General features: G+C 38.3%; 1 protein-coding gene across 1 annotated transcript in view; it reads left to right on the top strand.

Moving 5' to 3' along the window:
- OXSR1 (oxidative stress responsive kinase 1) overlaps positions 1–18392 on the top strand; it is a 93454-nt gene that overhangs the window by 42824 nt on the left and 32238 nt on the right. The window contains exons 5-6 of the mRNA XM_021677556.1: positions 4949–5004; positions 16790–16899. Coding sequence (XP_021533231.1) covers positions 4949–5004; positions 16790–16899 — 166 coding nt within the window. The remainder of the gene's footprint in view (positions 1–4948; positions 5005–16789; positions 16900–18392) is intronic.

Raw genomic sequence — 18392 nt, 5'->3', positions numbered from 1 at the left:
TTCATTTCTGAAACTTGAGGATTTCCTTGTCTTTATTTCATGTTCAGCTATGTGACAATTTCCCTTCCTAATTTATCCAGCATTTCTTTGTAGCAGGGGAATGATGGGTTTTGCAGCAAAGTCCTGGGCAGTAGTGATGAAAGACTGTTTGCCATGTTGCTGGAATGGATTCTCTATCTCACACTTTAAATCAAACTCTCATCCTTGGCTGCATATTGGAATCACCTGGGAAACTTCAGTAAATACTGATTCCTGGATCCATTGCAAGAAATTCAGTTAGTTGGTCTGAGATGGGGCATTTGCATTGGGGCTTTTAAAAGCTCCCCAAGTGATTCTAATGCAGCCAAGACTGAGAACCCCTGCTTACACTTCAGCAGCAACAACTCTTACCTGTGAGTTACGCTGAGACTTCAGCAGGTGGTGGTCTTACTGGGAAGCAACTGGACCTATTTAGTAGCTTTCTCCACTCCTCATCTTTATTTCCAGCCCATTTGTGTGTTAGCCTGGTGGATCGGGTCAGATAATTTTCCTCCATCTTCACTATGTTCCCCACTGACCCTCTAGGCTTTGGAGGTTTTAACTGGGGCGAACAGGTCTCTGAATTAGACTTCTCCTTTTCTCTCTGTATCTACCTACTCCAATATTTTTCCCGTTAAAGAGGTCAGCTCTAACAAATGTTGGCTCGTTAGTTTAAGATGCCTAAGTGTAGTGTATTTTCCAACTTTCATTTTGATTCATTGCTGGTCTTGATCTTTTTCAAGTTTTCCACAAACTCTGCCTATTGATGAGTCATAAAAATGTCATGGGCAGTAACTTGTGCTGTGTGCTAATGAAAAAGTCAAGCATGTCTATGATATTCCTTTTAATTTTACAAGGAATTTGTAACTTTGGTGCAATAGGGACATGTGAGAAATGGCATTAAGCTGTGAAAAACAAAACTCACTGTTCCTATTTAAGAGTGGATGGTGGATTTAACTATTGGGACTGCTGGGTTGCTTGATACTCTTTGTGGCAGAGTGAGAAAGGGTTCTTAAGGACTCTTGATTTCCAGATATTTAGTTACAAATCTTTTCCTTGAAAGGTCAGTTGTCCTGTTGGGTAGGAGGATAGACTGGTGTGTTTGATTGTCCAGTGAGCCATTTAGCTTAATGATACTCCTCTGCTTTTATTCCTGGAAGCTGTTCTACAGATTGCACTTTGGTTTCTTTCTTTTCTTTTAAGATTTATTTATTTGAGAGAGAGAACAAGAGCATGCAAGTGTGAGTGGGGGGAGGATCAGAGGGAGAGAATCTCAAGCAGACTCCCTGCTGAGCATGGAGCTCAATGTGGGGCTTGATCTCATGACCCTGAGATCATGACCTGAGGCAAAATCAAGAGTTGGACGCTTAACCAACTGAGCCACCCAGGAGCCCCCGCACTTTGGTTTCAAATGGGAAACAGGAATTGGTTGTCTGAGGATTTGATCAGGAAAAGTAGTCACCCAAAGTGCAAGCTCTACTGAAAATGGATTACTCTCTCTTGTCTTACAAAAGACAAAACTTAGGGCACCTGGGTGGCTCAGTCGTTAAGCGTCTGCCTTCGGCTCAGGTCATGATCCCTGGGTCCTGGGATCGAGCCCCGCATCGGGCTCCCTGCTCGGCGGGAAGCCTGCTTCTCCCTCTCCCACTCCCCCTGCTTGTGTTCCTGCTCTCACTATCTCTCTGTCAAATAAATAAATAAAATCTTTGAAAAAAAACAAAAACAAAAGACAAAACTTATGAAACATTTGAATAGGTAATACATATATGTGGCTTAAAAACTGAAAAAGCACAAAATGGTATATGATAATAAACAAATCCTGTCAGTATCAGCTGTGCTAAATCATTTTGATACTATGTACTCTCGATATGACGTGATGAAAATGGCACTTTACTTCTGTGGTTTTCCTTCCAAAAATTCATAACACCAGTCTAATCATGAGGAAAATTCCATTAGAGGAGCATCCTATAAAATACTTGACCATTACTCCTCAAAACTGTCAAGGTCATTAAAAACAAGGAAAGTCAAAGAAACTGTCACAGACAAGAGGAACCTAAGGAGACAAAAATTTAATGTGGAATCCTGAATGGAATCCTGGGACAGAAAAAAGACATTAGGTAAAAACTTTAAAAAATCTGAGTAAAGTGCAGACTTTAATAATGCATCAATACTGGTCTCATTAAATGTGGTAAAAGTACCATACAAATATAGTAATAATGGCGGAAACTGTAAGGTGTAGGGAACTCCTCTGCACTATCTTCTCATTTTCTGTGTAAATCTAAAACTGTTCTAAACAATAAATTATTCTTTTTTTTAAAAAGTCTTCTTCCTTTCCTGAACCTCTAGTACCCTGGTCTAAAGGGAACCACTTCTTGCCATTTTCTTGTGACTCCTATGAGAGAGAACTTATGCCAATATAAACATAATATATGTAGATTCTTCTTTCTTCTGCTTAAAAAAAAGACAACGGCAACATACATACATAGTATTATCTCACTTAAGAATATATTTGGTGATTTTTCCATATTATCTCATATATTCATTCTATTCATAATATTTCCTGATATAGATATACCACAGTTTAACTGATCTCCTGTTGTTGAATAGTTAGGTTGTCTTGTTTGACTGGGGGTGTATTAGTTTATGACCCGATTATTTAGAACAGAGTTAGGAGGTGGGAATTGGGGTTTCGGATGGTGGGAAGGGAATAGTCAAGTTGTATTTTGGTATTTAGTTGGATTTATTTATTTATCATTTATTCATTCCTTCATTTATTAATTTAATACTCCACTTATCTCTGGAAGAGGATTTGAGGGAGATTGTTTAGTTATTTAAATCTACTTGATGAATATCTGAGAGATGCCTTCTGTGTACTAATCATAATGCTAAGTAAGTGCAGGTGATACAGAAATCTATTAAGGTACAGGTCCAGATCTTAGCTCCTGGTGAAAGAAACAGCCCCAAGAATATCATCATATTTTTGTAGTCTGTGCTAACACTGTGCTGCCGAAACACAAATGAGGAAGTGACTAAACTATACATTTTGAGTTTTAGATGTCATTCCAGATGAGCTTAAAAGGCAGTTGAAGGTTCATGGTTGACTCACTTGGATGGTTTTTGTCTTCAAGGGAAGGGAAGGTCCTCAGTTTTCTCCTGTTCATAGTATCTGGAGTCATAGACTTTATATTTGTAGAGCAGACTTAGCCTGCCTCCACTCTAAGTCAGCCTCTGGGAGAATGTCCTGTAAATTGCTTAGATTCATAAGCAGTGAAGAGTACTCAGTAGCATGATTTCCTTATGCTAAAGTATGCATTCAGGAAAATTATTATATACTGTGGTTTGGTGAAGCTGCTACACACAGTTGTGAAACTATTGTTGATTTTTTTCCCAAGGAATGGTTATATCTAAAGATGCAGGAGAAGGCAGGAACAGGGAAAAGGATGAAGTGTTGTGCTTTTCACTGGTTCCTTTTTGTGACAAAGCTTTCCTTCATGAGCTAGCCTAGCTTCAAAGACTGGCTCTCTTTTGTTTATTTAATTATATATTTATTTTTAATTACAAAATAAATACATGATTGCATTTCCACAAGATATTCAAACATTTTTTCCCTTGACTCCAATTCCATTCCTTTCCACAGAAGGAACCATTTATTGCTCTCATTTGGTGTATATGGAAAAGGTGTGTGTGTGTGTGTGTGTTTTACATTAGTGGTGTCCTACAAAATGCACTATCCTCTTATTTGATTTGTTCACTTAGTAGGATGTATTAGACGATATTTCGAGGCATAACATGTTGACTGACATTATTCCATTTTTATGACTATAACAAAATTAGTTCAGCCTTTTTGCTATTGTTGGCCTGAGTTGTTACCACTTCTGGTTTATTATTACGAACAGTGCTGTAGGACCCCCTTGTACATTGTGGGGGTTTCTCTGGGTTATTAAGAAGTGATTTTGCTACTCATAAGATTTAAGGATTTTAAATTTTGCCAGATACTTCTAACACATTGTTACATGAGAAAAACAAGTTGTAGATTTGAATGGATAATGTCATATCATTTATGTTGGAAGAAAAACCCAGATATGTCACAGGAACATATTCTATTGACTAGACTGGTAATAGTTGAAAACTTTGAAGAAATTACTAGACTTGAGGCGCCTGGGTGGCTCAGTCGCTAAGCGTCTGCCTTTGGCTCAGGTCATGATCCCAGGGTCCTGGGATCAAGCCCCGCATCGGGCTCCCTGCTCGGCGGGAAGCCTGCTTCTCCCTCTCCCACTCCCCCTGCTTGTGTTCCCTCTCTCGCTGTGTCTCTCTCTGTCAAATAAATAAAATCTTAAAAAAAAAAAAAAGAAAGAAAGAAAATACTAGACTTGAGAATGGTGGTCAAAGGGACTTTGGGCTTTTCAGTGATGTTTAGGTTTTTATAACAAGAAGGTGTGCATATCCTGTTTGAATTATAGATAGTTAACAGTAAAAATACAAATATCTTTGAATAATTTATATCTATCTTTATGCCTCAAGCATAAAATAGTCCCTGTTTTTAACCATATACTGACCATTAAAAAATTTTGATCATGTATTATGGTGTGAAAAAAAAATCAACATATTTCAAAAAGTAGAATTAGGTGATGGTAGGTGAGGGTCACATTCTTTGGCAACTGTTATCCCAGTCAAGTATTTAATCATCTTGGGTTTTCTGGATTTTACAGTAAAAAGCTATCTGTTATCGTAGCTTTCTGTTTATAATATTTAGATTCTGGTACAAGTGACTAAAATTTAAAAAATTTTTACTATTGACCTTAATACTCTTTAATGTAAAATAGAGTATTTAAATATTGCCAGTGTTGTGTGAATACACTAAACAGTTGTTTAAATTATGTGACTTCAAAGAATAGATGTTTTTTAATATGTAACTCTTTTTTTCTTCAAGAGATGTGAAAGCTGGAAATATTCTTCTTGGAGAAGATGGCTCAGTACAGATTGCAGGTAATGATTAGTATTTCTTTTTATTTTGATTTAATGGTCAATAGAACCACCTTACTTATCTTCTGTGTTTTCAGAGCCAGTTTTCTCTTCTAGTCCCTGGACTATCTCTAGTCAAGCAGCCTATGTTGGCACGTCCCTGCTGACTCTCAAGATATCCTCCACTGTTCATCCTTCATTTTTTATCTCAGTCATTTTTCTGTCCATTAGTCATTACCTTCCAGTTATCACTCCTGACCCCCATGGAGTCATCTTCTATGGGTTCTCATATCATAGCATTCTGTGCTTTCCTTTGAAGGAGAGGTAGTCACGAAACCTCACTGTTTATGAATGAATGTGCTGTAGAGGGGTGATACAGAGCTGCTTCTGTCCTGGGGTGACTGGGGTGTTTGCCAGTGAGCAGGAGGCATCTGAGAGGTGGAAGTGCACTTTTGGCAGATTCATAGCTAAAGAGATAAGAGCTGGAGTCCAGGGCCTGCCAGAGGTGTCTGTCCATGCTGGTGAAATACTCCTCCACCAGGTTGAGACTCCAGAGTGGTTGTACCGCAGGAATGTTGAGCAAGCCACTCAACTGAGGCCTCAGCTTGGTTCCACACTGCTGGGACAGTCAGGTATTTGGCAGGAGGAAAATGATCACCCAGACCCTAAATTATTTCTTCAGCTTTAGAGGATAATTTAGGTGCACATCTTCCTTCATGTCCCAACCTAAGGAAATATTTTAGTGGAGCCACATAATGCTTCAACAGAAAAGAAGATATTGATAAATTTAACCCCTTTAAAATTCATCGCTTCTATCTATTGAAAGAGGAACAAATGTTTTATCACCATTAATTAGCAAAAAGGCAAACCACATAGTAGACAAGATATTTGTAGCATGAAATAACTGATATAAGGCTGAAATTTAGAATACATAAAGAACGCATTAAGAAAAATCAGATAAGGGTGCCTGGGTGGCTCAGTTGGGTAAGTGACTGCCTTCGGCTCAGGTCATGATCCCGAGGTCCTGGAATCAAGTCCCACATCAGGCTCCCCCTACGCTGCGGGGAGCCTGCTTCTCCCTCTCTGTCTGCTTGCCACTCCCCCTGCTTGTGCTCTCTCTGTCAAATAAATAAATAAAATCTTAAAAAAAAAAAATCAGATTAAAAATGGGCAGAAGATGGGCATCTGGGTGGCTCAGTTGGTTAAGCGACTGCCTTTGGCTCAGGTCATGATCCTGGAGTTCCCGGATCGAGTCCCGCATCGGGCTTCCTGCTCAGTAGGGAGTCTGCTTCTCCCTCTGACCCTACCCCCTCTTGTGCACTCTCTCTCTCAAATAAATAAATAAAATCCTCAAAAAAAAAAGGGCAGAAGACTTCCGAAATGAAGACATCAAAACATAAATGTAATAAAAGGTGTTCAACCTCACTAGTAATCAGTTAAATGCCTATATTATAGGCATACCTTGCAGATATTGTGGGTTTTGGTCCAGATGACCACAGTAAAGCAAATATTGCAATAAGGCAAATGAATTTGTTGGTTTCCCAGTGTGTATAAAAGTTATGTTTATACTGTACTATAGCCTGTTTCTCAGCAGTAGGTCTCAACAGTGGGCTTAAAATATTTAGTAAACCTTGTTGTAAACAGATGTGCTATCATCCAGGCTTTATTCTTCCATTTACAGAGCACAAGAAGAGTAGATTGAGCATCATTCTTAAGGGCCCTACCATTTGTGGACTGGTAAATGATCATTGGTTTCAACTTAAAAAGTCACCAGCTGCATTAGCTCCCAACAAGAGAATCAGCTTATCCTTTGATGCTTTGAAGCTAGGTATTGACCTCTCTAGCTAATAGTCCAAGATGGCATCTTCTTCCACTAGAGAAGTCTGTTTTGTCTACACTGAAAATCTATTGTTCAGTGTAGCCACCTTTAGGAATTAACTGAGCTCGAACTTCTGGAGAACTTGTTGCAGCTTCCACATCAGTACTTGCTGCTCCACCGTGCACTCTGATGTTATGGAGACGGCTTCTTTCCTTAAACCTCATGAATCAACCTCTGCTAGCTTCGAGCTTTTCTTCTGCAGCTTCCTCACCTCTCTCAGCCTTCCTATAATTGAAGAGAGTTAGGGTCTTGCTCTGGATTAGCCTTTGGCATAAAGGAATGATGGGGCTGCTTTGATCTTCTATCCAGACCACGAAGACTTTCTTCATATCAGCAGTTAGGCTGTTTTGCTTTTCTTATTGTGTGTTCACTGGAGTAGCACTTTTAATTTCCTTCGAGCACTTTTCCTTTGCATTCACAACTTCCCTAACTGGTACGAGAGACCTAGCTTTTTGCCCATTTTGGCTTTCAACATGCCTTCCTTACTGAGCTAATCATTTCCAGCTTTTGATTTAAAGAGAGAGACTGTGTGACTCTCCCTTTCACATGAACACTTAGAGGCCCTTGTAGGGTTTTTAATTGGCCTAATTTAAATATTGTTGTGTCTTAAGGAATAGGGAGGCCTGAGGAGAGGGCGAGAGATGGCTGGTCAGTGGAGCATTCAAAACACAACATTTACTGAATAATTTCTACATCTTTTTTTTTTTTTTAAGATTTTATTTATTTATTTATTTGAGAGAGAGAGAGAGAGAAACAGCATGAGAGGGGATAGGGTCAGAGGGAGAAGCAGGCTCTCTGCCGAGCCAGGAGCCCGATGTGGAACTCGAACCCAGGACTCCGGGATCATGACCTGAGCCGGAGGCAGTCGCTTAACCAGCTGAGCCACGCAGGCGCCCAATAATTTCTACATCTTATAAGGACCTGGTTTGTGGTGCCCCCAAAACAATTACAATAGTAACATAAAAAATCACTAATCACAGATCACCATAGCAAATACAATGATAATGAAAAACTTTGAAATATTGCAAGGATTATTAAAATATTGACAGAGACAAGAAGTAAGCAAATATTGTTGGAGAAATTGTGCCAATAGACTTGCTCAATGCAGGGTTGCCATAGACCTTTAGTTTGTTAAAAAAACACAGTATTTGTGAAGCATAGTAAGGCGAAGTATTAAAAAACGAGGTATGCCTGTAAAATAACATTAGGATACCAAGTTATACTGGCTGACTTGGCAAAAACAGCTGACACTACTGTTGTTAGTGTCATTGTAAAGCAAGGAAGAAATCTCATATTCCAATGGTGGGAGAATAGATTAGTACAAACACTGTATTAAGTCAAAGTATGCATACCCTAAAACTTTGGCTTCTAGGTGTATGGCCTACAGAAGATCATGCTTATGTGTGCTGCAGTGCTCATAAGCATTGAAAGTTTGAAACAATCCCAGTACCCTTCAGTAGTAGACTGGATAAATATAAATAAATTGTGGTTAATTTATGCATTGGAATACTATACAGTGATGAATATGGATAGAACTACAACTACATTCAAAAGCATTAGTAAGTTATACAAAGATAAGGTGAAAGAAAACAGTTGAAATAGAATATATATCATATGATTTCATTTATATAGGTTCAAAACCAAGCACAATTATTCTGTATTGTTTAGAAAGGTAAAACCAAGTGGTAAAAAACTAAAGAAGAGAGGATTCTGGGAAGATGGTGAAGTAGGAAACATCACGAATCTCTCCACATCTAGACAACTGAACCAGCAGAATCTGTCTGATGTAACGGTTTTATAATTCTGCAGTTCCTTGGAAGGTTTTTAAGTTCTAGGGGAAGGTTTGGAAGGTAAATGGCGGTTAATTTCAGTCCATTTCAGAGCTGCCTCACCCCTAGCCATCAGCCTGCTGGCAGGCAGCTGTGCATCTGTTTTTGGAGCACCTTGCACAACAGCTTGTGGGACCCACAGTGGGCAAAATGGACCCTGTCTTCCAGATATCGTGCGTCTGTGCTCTGATCACTGATTGCTGCTTCTGATCACATTGGTGCAGATAAAGAGGCAGACCACCATTGTTGTGGCACTCCCTCCCCTCCAGATGACTTTCAAGGACTTAAAGGAGCAGCACCTTTTTTTCCTTCCCTTTGTTTTTCTCTTCCCATTTTTGGAGCCAGACATTAAAAAACAACTACATTGGTGGGGAAAATTGGAAAATGCACATGCCAGGAAAAGGTGCAGAAAAGTCCTGAGAAGAGCTTGTTTATACTTCAGACTGCTGCTTTACACAGAGATAGTCTATAACAACCAAAATAAAACAACAACAAACCTTGGGAAAGGGAGATAATCTGATTTCCAGAATAACTACCTCATTACACTCAAATGTCCTGTTTTCAATAAATAAAATCACAAGGCATTCAATGAAACAGTAAAGTATAATCCATTCAAAGGAAATAAATGATAGAAACTGTCACTGAAAAAGCCCTGACGGCAGATCTACTAGACAAAACTAAAGGAAGATGTGAATAAACTCAAGAAAACAATGTGTGGATAAAATGGAGCTACCAATAAGGAGAAAGAACCAAAAGAACAAAAAAATTGTGGAGCTGAAAAGTACAGTAGCTTATATTACGAAATGAAAAGCCCACTAGAAGGATTCAAATGCAAATGCAGATTTGAACTGGCTGAAAAAAGAATTGATGAATTTGAAGGCAGGAAAATGGAAATTATAGTGTCTAAGGAACAGGAAGGACAAAGATTGAAGATAAGTGAACAGAGCTCAAGGGACCTGTTTAACATCATGAAGCAGACCAACACACATGTGGGAAGTTCCAGGAGGAGAGAGAAATGGGCAGAGAATATTTGAATAAATAATGGCTGTAAACTTTTCAAACTTGATGGGAAACATGAATATAAATATCCAAGAAGCTTAGTGATCTCCAAGTAAGATGAACTCTAAGAGACCTACACGGAGACACATTCTAGTCAAACTTACAAAAGTCAAAGAAAACAAATCTTGAAAGCAGGAAGATAGAAGTGACTCACCACCTACAAGGGATCCTCAGTATGGCTGTCAGCAGATGTCTCATCAGAAACTTCGGAGGCCAGAAGGCAGGAGGCCAATATATTCAAAGTGTTAAAAGAAAAAATTTTGTCAATCAAGAATCCTATATCTGGTAAAACTATCCTTCAAAGTAAGGGATAAATCAAAGACATTGCCAGATAAACAAAAGCTGAAGAAATTTGTTTCTGATAGAACTACCTGCAAGAAATTTTCACAGGAGTCCCACCAAGTTTGAATGAAAGGACACTGGACAGTAACTTGATGCAGTATGAAGTAAAGATCTCATAAAGGTAAATACATGGGCAAATATAAAAGCTAGTATTATTGTAACTGTGGTTTGTGACTTCACTTTTTTTTTCTACATGATACGTTACTAAAACCAGTGGTCTAAAAGTTAATATTACTGTTAACTGGTTTGTGAATCCAAAACATGTTTTTACTTAAGAGACCAGTGTATTTAAAAGAATTATCAGTTCATATTTTGGGGCACACAGTATGTTAAGATATAATTTTGTGGCAGTAACCAACAGGGGTGGGAATAGTGCTGTAAAGAAGAGATTTTGTGTTATTGAAGTTAGGCTGGTATAAATTCAAGATCTTTTTTAAAATTTTTTTCTTTTTTAATTAAGTAATCTCTGTCCCCAACATGAGGCTTGAACTCATAACCCCAAGATCAAGGGTTGCATGCTCTACTGACTGAGCCAGCCAGGCGCCCCTAGGCTGGTATAAATTCATATTAGAATGTTGTAACTAAAATGTTAAATGTAATCTCTATCGTAACCAAAAACAAAATAGTTACAGAATATAAACAAAAGGAAATGAGAAAAAAATTAAGCATTTCACAACAAAATGTCAACTGAACAGAAAAGCAGTGCAGGAAATGAGGGACAATAAAGCTATAAGACATATGGAAAACAAATAGGACAATGACAGAAGTCAGTCCTTCTTTATCGGTAATTGCTTCAAATGTAAATGGATTAACTCTCCAATCAAAAGACAGAGATTGGCAGAACAGATAAAAATATTTAATCCAACTGTATGCTGTCTATAAGGGACTCATTTTAGATCCCAGACACAAATACATTGAAAGTGAAAGGATAGGAAAAGGATATTCCATGCAAATAGTAACCAAGAGAATAGAGGTGGCTATTCTAATATCAGAGAAAATAAACTTTAAGCCAAAAGGGTTATAAAACAAATAAGGACTTTACCTATTAACAAAAGGTTCAGTACAGCAAAAAGATATAACAGTGATAAATATTTGCACACATAATAACATACCAACAAAAGATATGAAGGAAATACTGACAGAACTGAAGGGAGAAATAGATAGCTCCACATTAGCAGTTGGAGACTTCAATACTCCATTCACAATAATGGATAAAAAAGGCGAGAGATAAGGAGATGAAAGACTTAATACTATACAGTACACCACATAGAGCTAACAGACACACAGAACTCAACAGGATCAGGATATACATTCTTCTTAAGTGCACACAGGGCATTTTCTGGGGTAGACCATGTTAGACCACATATTAAGTCCCAGGAGATTTTATTTTATTAAGATTTATTTATTTATTTTAGAGAGTGCGTGTTAGCAGGGTTGGGGGGAGGGGGAGAGGGACAGGGAGAGAGAATCCTCAAGCAGACTTCTCCTGAGCATGGAGCCCTGAGCTGAAACCTAGAGTTGGCTGCTTAACCAACTGGGCCACCCAGGTACCCCAAGTCCCAATAGATTTTATTTTATTTTATTTTATTTTTTTAAAGATTTTTAAATTTATTTGACAGAGGGAGACACAGCGAGAGAGGGAACACAAGCAGGGGGAGTGGGAGAGGGAGAAGCAGGCTTCCAGCTGAGCAGGGAGCCCGATGTGGGACTCCATCCCAGGACCCTGAGATCATGACCTGAGCCAAAGGCAGACGCTTACGACTGAGCCACCCAGGCACTTGTCCCAATAGATTTTAAAAGATATTATACAAAACACTTTCTCTGACCACTGTGGATAGTGAGAAATCAATAGCAGAACACTAGAAATTTCACAGATATGCAGAAATTAAACAACACACAAACAGCCAATGGAAAAAGGAAAGCTTCACAAAGGAAATTAAAAAATACTTAGAGACGAATGAAAACAAAATCACGATATATCAAAACTTACGGGACATAGCAAAAGTATTGCTAAGGGGCAAATTTATAGCTAAAGACACTTTATTTAAAAAATAAGATAGCAAACCAACAATCTTACTTTACAACTTAAGGAACTAGAAAAAGAAACTAAACCCAACTCTAGCAGAAGGAAGAAAATAATAAAATTTAGAGAAGAGATAAAGGAAATAGAGAATAGAAAAGCAGTAGAGAGGTGATTCTTTGGAAAGATCACCAAAATTGACAAACCTTTAGCTTGATGGACTGGGAAAGAAGGAGAGAAGACTCAAAATGACAAAAATCGCAAGTGAAGTAGATATATCAGACAAAGTAGACTTTAGAACAAAGATCATAAAAAGAGATGAAGAAGGGCATTACGTAATGATAGAGGGGTCAGTCTGAAAAAAGAATAAAACATCTGTAAATATTTATGCACCCAACATTAGAAGCATCTAATTATATAAAGTAAATATTAATAGACCTAAAGGGAGAAATAGACAGTAATAACAATAGGAGTAGGGGGCTTTAATACCACCACTTAAATCAGTGGATAGATCAGACAAAATCAAGAAGGAAATATCAGCCTTAAATGATACATTAGGCCAGAGATAGACTTAATGTACATTTACAAAACATTCCATCCCAAAGCAACAGAATACACATTCTTCTTGAGTACACATGGAACATTTTTCAGGACAGATCATATGTTAGGCCACAAAATAAGTCTTAATAAATTTAAGAGGCCTGGAATCAGATCAAGCATTTTTTCCAACCATGCTTGGTTGGAAACTAGAAATTTATGTGAAGAAAATGGGAAAATTTACAAATATGTGGAGATTAAACATCATGCTACTGAACAACCAATGGGTCAGTGAAGAAACTAAAAAATACCTTGTGACAAATGAAAATGGAAATGTAATATACCACATTTATTGGATGCAGCAAAAGCAGTTCTTTCCCCCACCTGAATCACGAGTCTCTTGGTTCTGAAAACAAAAGCAGTTCTTTTTTTTTAAGATTTTACTTATTTATTTGAGAGAGAGTATGAAAGAGTACAAGTTAGCGGGGAGAGGCAGAAGCAGACTCCCCGCTGAACAGGGAGCCCGACGTGGGGCTCAATCCCAGGATCATGACCTGAGCTGAAGGCAGATGCTTAACCAACTGAGCCACCCAGGCACCCCAACAGAAGCAGTTCTAAAAGAGAAGTTCATAGTGATAAATGCCTACCCCAAGAAATAAAATCTCAAACAACTTTATACCTCCATCAGAAAACTGTTAGAACGATCAAATTTAGTAAAGTTGCAGGATACAAAATCAGTACATGCAAATCTGTTGCATTGCTGTGCATTAGTAATGAACTATTAGAAATTAAGAAAATAGGGGCGCCTGGGTGGCTCAGTCGTTAAGCGTCTGCCTTTGGCTCAGGTCATGATCCCAGGGTCCTGGGATCGAGCCCCACGTCAGGCTCCCTGCTCTGCGGGAAGCCTGCTTCTCCCTCTCCCACTCCCCCTGCTTGTGTTCCCTCTCTCTGTGTCTCTCTCTGTCAAATAAATAAATAAAATCTTTAAAAAAACAAAAATTAAGAAAATAATCCTATTTACAGTTGCATCAAAAAAGTAAAAATACCTAGTAATAAATTTAACCGAAGAGGTAAAAGAACTACAAGACATTAAAGATGTTGAAGACATAAATAGAAAGATATTCAGTGTTTATGAATTGGAAGAGTTTATATTGTTAAAATGTCTATACTACAGCAATATACAGATTCAGTGTAATTTCTATCAAAATTATAATGGCATTTTTCAGAGAAATAAAACAATCCTAAAATTTGTGTGGAACCATAGAAAACCTCATATAGCTAAAGCAGTGTTGAGAAAGAACAAAGCTGGAGGCATCATGCTCTCTGATTTCAAAGTATATTGTAAAGCTGTAATAATTAAACAGTGTGATACTGGCATAAAAATGGACGTATAGATCAATGGTACAGAATAGAAAGCCCAGAAATAAACCCACACACACATGGGCAATTAATTTATCCTAAAGGAGTCAAGAGTATACAGTGGGGAAAGGATAGTCTCTTCAGTAAATGGTGTTGGGAAAATTAAACAGCCACATGTGGAGGAATGAAGCTAGAGTACCATCTTAACCTCATATGCAAAAATAACTTGATTACCTCGAATTAAGGACTTGAACATAAGACACGAAACCATAGGGGCGCCTGGGTGGCTCAGTCGGTTAAGCATCTGCCTTTGGCTCAGGTCATGATCCTGGGGTCCTGGGATCGAGTCCCTCATCGGTCTCCCTGCTCAGGGAGGAGCCTCCTTCTCCCTCTGCCCCTCCCCCTGCTCATGCTCTCTTTCTCTCTCTCTTTCTCTCTCTTTTTTTTCAAATAAAATCTTTTTTTAAAAAAAAAAAGACATGAAACCATAAAACACCTAGAAAACATGGATGGCAGCCTCCTTGATATAGGTCTTGGTGATGATTTTTTGAATCTGATGCCAAAAGCAACTAAGGCAAAAATGAACAAATAGGAATATCAAACTAAAAATCTGCACAGCAAAGGAAATCAACAAAATGAAAAGGCATCCTACTGAATGGGAGAAGATATTTGCAAATCATATATCTGGTAAGGGACTAATATCCAAAATACATAAAGAATTTGTACAACTCAGTATCAGAAACTGAATAATCTGATTAAGAAATGGGTAGAAGATCTGAATAGACATTTTTCCAAAGAAGACATACAGATTGCCAACAGATAAATTGAAGATGCTGTGTCATTAATTACTAGGGAAATGCAAATCAGAGCCTCACATACCAAGATATTGTCTCACACCTGTTAGAATGGTTATTATCAAAAAGACTGGAAACAACAAGCATTGGCCAGGATGTGGAAAAACCAGAACCCTTGTGCACTGGTGGTGGGAATGTAAATTGGTTCAGCCAGTGGAAAACATTATGGAGCTTCCTCAGAAAATTAAAAGTAGAACTGTCTATGACCTAGTAATTCCACTTCTGGGTATTTATCTGAGGAAAATGAAAACACTAACTCAAGAAGAAATATGCATGTTCATTGCATTATTATTTACAATAGCAAAGAATATAATACAATGAGGAAAGGACAGTATTGGGAAAATTGGACAGCCACATGCAAAAGAGAAGCAGGATCGGATCACTCTCTTACACCACAGATAAAAATTAACTCAAAATAGATTAAAGACTTAACTATAAGACCTGAAACCATAAAGCTCCTAGAAGGAAACGTAGATAGTAAGCTCATTGATACAGGTCTCAGAATGGATAGAGAAATTGTGGTGTATGCAAAAGTGGAATATCATTCAGTCATAACAAATAATGAAATCTTGCCATTTGTGACAGCATGGATAGACCTTGAGGGCTTTGTGCTATGTGTAATAAGACAGAGAAAGACAATACTGTGTAATCTTTCTTATATATGGAATCTAATATATATATTAGACACTAAGCTCATAGATACAGAGAACAGATTGGTGGTTGCCGGAGACAGGAGTGGGGGTTAGGAAAATGGGTGAACTGGTTTTGTTTTTAGTTTAAATAAACTGAATTTTTTAGAATATGGCCTTAAGTAGACATTTCTCCAGAGAGGACATACAAATTGCTAATAAGCACATGAAAAGATGTTCAACATCACTAATCATTAGGGAAATGCAAATCAGAACTACAGTGAGAGCCCACCTTGCATCCATCAGGCTGCTAACAAAAAATGCCGCAAAACTAGAAAATACAGAGGATGTGAAGAAATTGGAATCTTCGTTCACTGTTGGTGGCAATATAAAATGGTACAGCTACTGTGGAAAATAGTATGACAGTTCCTCAAAGAATGAAAAACAAAACTACTGTGTAATCCAGCAATTCCACTCCTGGGTATAGAATTCCAAAGAACTGAGAGGAAGGACTCATAAACAATTATTAGGAGACCCATTTTCACAGCAGCATATTCTCCATGGCTAAAATGGGAAAGCAACCCAAGTGTCCATTAACAGATGAAAGAATACACAAAATGTGGTATATACATACAATGGGATATTATTCAGCCTATAAAGGAAGGAAATTCTGTAATATGCTACAAAATGGATAAACATCGAGGACATTATGCTAAGTAAAATAACCCAGCTACAAAAAACAAACACTGTATGATTTTACTTATATATGAGGTCCTTAGAGTATTCAAAATCATAGAGGCAGGAAGTTAGAATGATGGTTGCCAATGACTGGGGAGAAGGAGAATAAGGAGTTATTGTGTAATGGGCACAGATTTTTAGTATGGAAGGATGCTAATAGAATGGACTGGAGCAAGGAGGAAAAATCTGTTAAGATGGTGATGTGTGAGGGTGGAGAGTGGAATGAAGGACCTGTTAAGGTATGTCTTAATTTAGTCAAGAATTTCAAAGAAGAGGGCGCCTGGGTGGCTCAGATGGTTAAGCGTCTGCCTTCGGCTCAGGTCATGATCCCAGGGTCCTGGGATCGAGTCCCGCATCAGGCTTCCCGCTCCTTGGGAGCCTGCTTCTCCCTCTGTTTCTCTCTGTCTCTCATGAATAAATAAATAAAATCTTTAAAAAAAAAAAAAAAAAGAATTTCAAAGAAGAGAAAATGTCATGTTGTTTGTATGTAGGACTATATTATTTTCCTATCCACCTACGTTAGTTACTGTACTTCTAATACCTTGCTCTTATATCTATTTCAGACTTTGGGGTTAGTGCTTTTTTAGCAACTGGTGGTGATATTACCCGAAATAAAGTGAGAAAGACCTTTGTTGGAACTCCTTGCTGGATGGCACCTGAAGTTATGGAACAGGTATTTTGTCTTTCGTTTTTATTAAATGATTTACAGTTTTGTACAGAAGGGAACAAAAACAGAGTAGCGTTTGCTTTTGTTTGGTGTACAGGTTTCCCCCACTAATGGAAAGTAGTTTGTTCTGTGAAACCTTTTGTAAGCTGAAATGGCACAAAGCAAAGAAGCAATTACCACTAATTTATTTGTAAAAACTTAGCATTTCCAGACCCAAAAAATAACCTCTTTTAGGCCTTTCTGATACCATAGAACACATCTTGCTGTTGGATACACAAACTAAGTTGAGATAAAATGTAGATGCTTACATAGTTCAAAGCTCTGGTGGCCTGAGCTGAATGTGGTTCTCTGGGAAGGAGCTGAGCAGCACCAGTCTCGCCGCTTGGGCTGCGTGCTGCTTCCCTAATGGCTGGCTGCAGAGCAAACACTTTAAGTCGTTTTCACTTGTTTTGTGAAAGCGAAAATCCTCTTCTGATTTCTTTCCACAGTGTAAACCTACAGTAGGTCTTTCATACAAGCCAAATGGCTTAATGGGAACTTTGAAAAAGTAGGGGGTTGTGTGCTAGGTTAGCTTTGGGAAATACATGTTTCTGTTCTTTGGTTAAGACATAGGTCCACCCTTGGGGCGCCTGGGTGGCTCAGTCGTTAAGCGTCTGCCTTCGGCTCGGGTCATGATCCCAGGGTCCTGGGATCGAGCCCCGCATCGGGCTCCCTCCTCCGCGGGAAGCCTGCTTCTCCCTCTCCCACTCCCGCTGCTTGTGTTCCCTCTCTCGCTGTCAAATAAATAAAAATCTTAAAAAAAAAAAAAAAAAAGACATAGGTCCACCCTTAACAACAGACCTCTAGATCTTTACAAATGATATGTGAAACTCAGGATTTATACCACATACAACCTAAGGAACAATATAATGAAGATTGGTTTAATAATAGTTTCCATGTTACAAATTAAATGACCTAATCTTTGTACATGTAGATTCACTGCTATGGTTCTTGAAGGACTAATTTTGCTCACAACCCCATTTCCCATTTGCTTTCAAACTACTCTAGTCAGATATTGCTCATCTAGTCATCTTACGGAAACTCTGCTAATTCTCAAATCAGTGCTCATTTCTTATTTCTTGCCTTACTTGTTTTCTTGTCACTTGAAACAGTTGATCATTTCCACCTTTACTTACATCCTTAGCTTCCCTAGTGGTTTCCTCATTCTTCCCCAACTGTCAGGTCAGGCTGTGTCTCTGACTTCTTTTCTGCCTTCCTTCTACTTCCCAGGACCTTGTTCTTGAGTTCTCTTACTAGTTAGTCTCATCTCCACTTCTCACCTGTTATATTTTCCTTTTAGTTTTTTGTGTTTTTTTTTAAAGATTTTATTTATTTATTTTATTTTATTTTAAGTAGGCTCCACACCCATTTTGGGGCTTGAACTCAACAACCCTGAGATTGAGAGTTGTGTGCTCTACTGACTGAGCCAGCCAGGTGCTCCTAAAGACTTTTTTTTAAGA

Source organism: Neomonachus schauinslandi, chromosome 1 (assembly GCF_002201575.2).
Source record: "Neomonachus schauinslandi chromosome 1, ASM220157v2, whole genome shotgun sequence".
NCBI classification, from domain to species: domain Eukaryota; kingdom Metazoa; phylum Chordata; class Mammalia; order Carnivora; family Phocidae; genus Neomonachus; species Neomonachus schauinslandi.
Note: the sequence above shows the minus strand (reverse complement) of the source record. Positions and strands in the feature narration are given on the sequence as shown.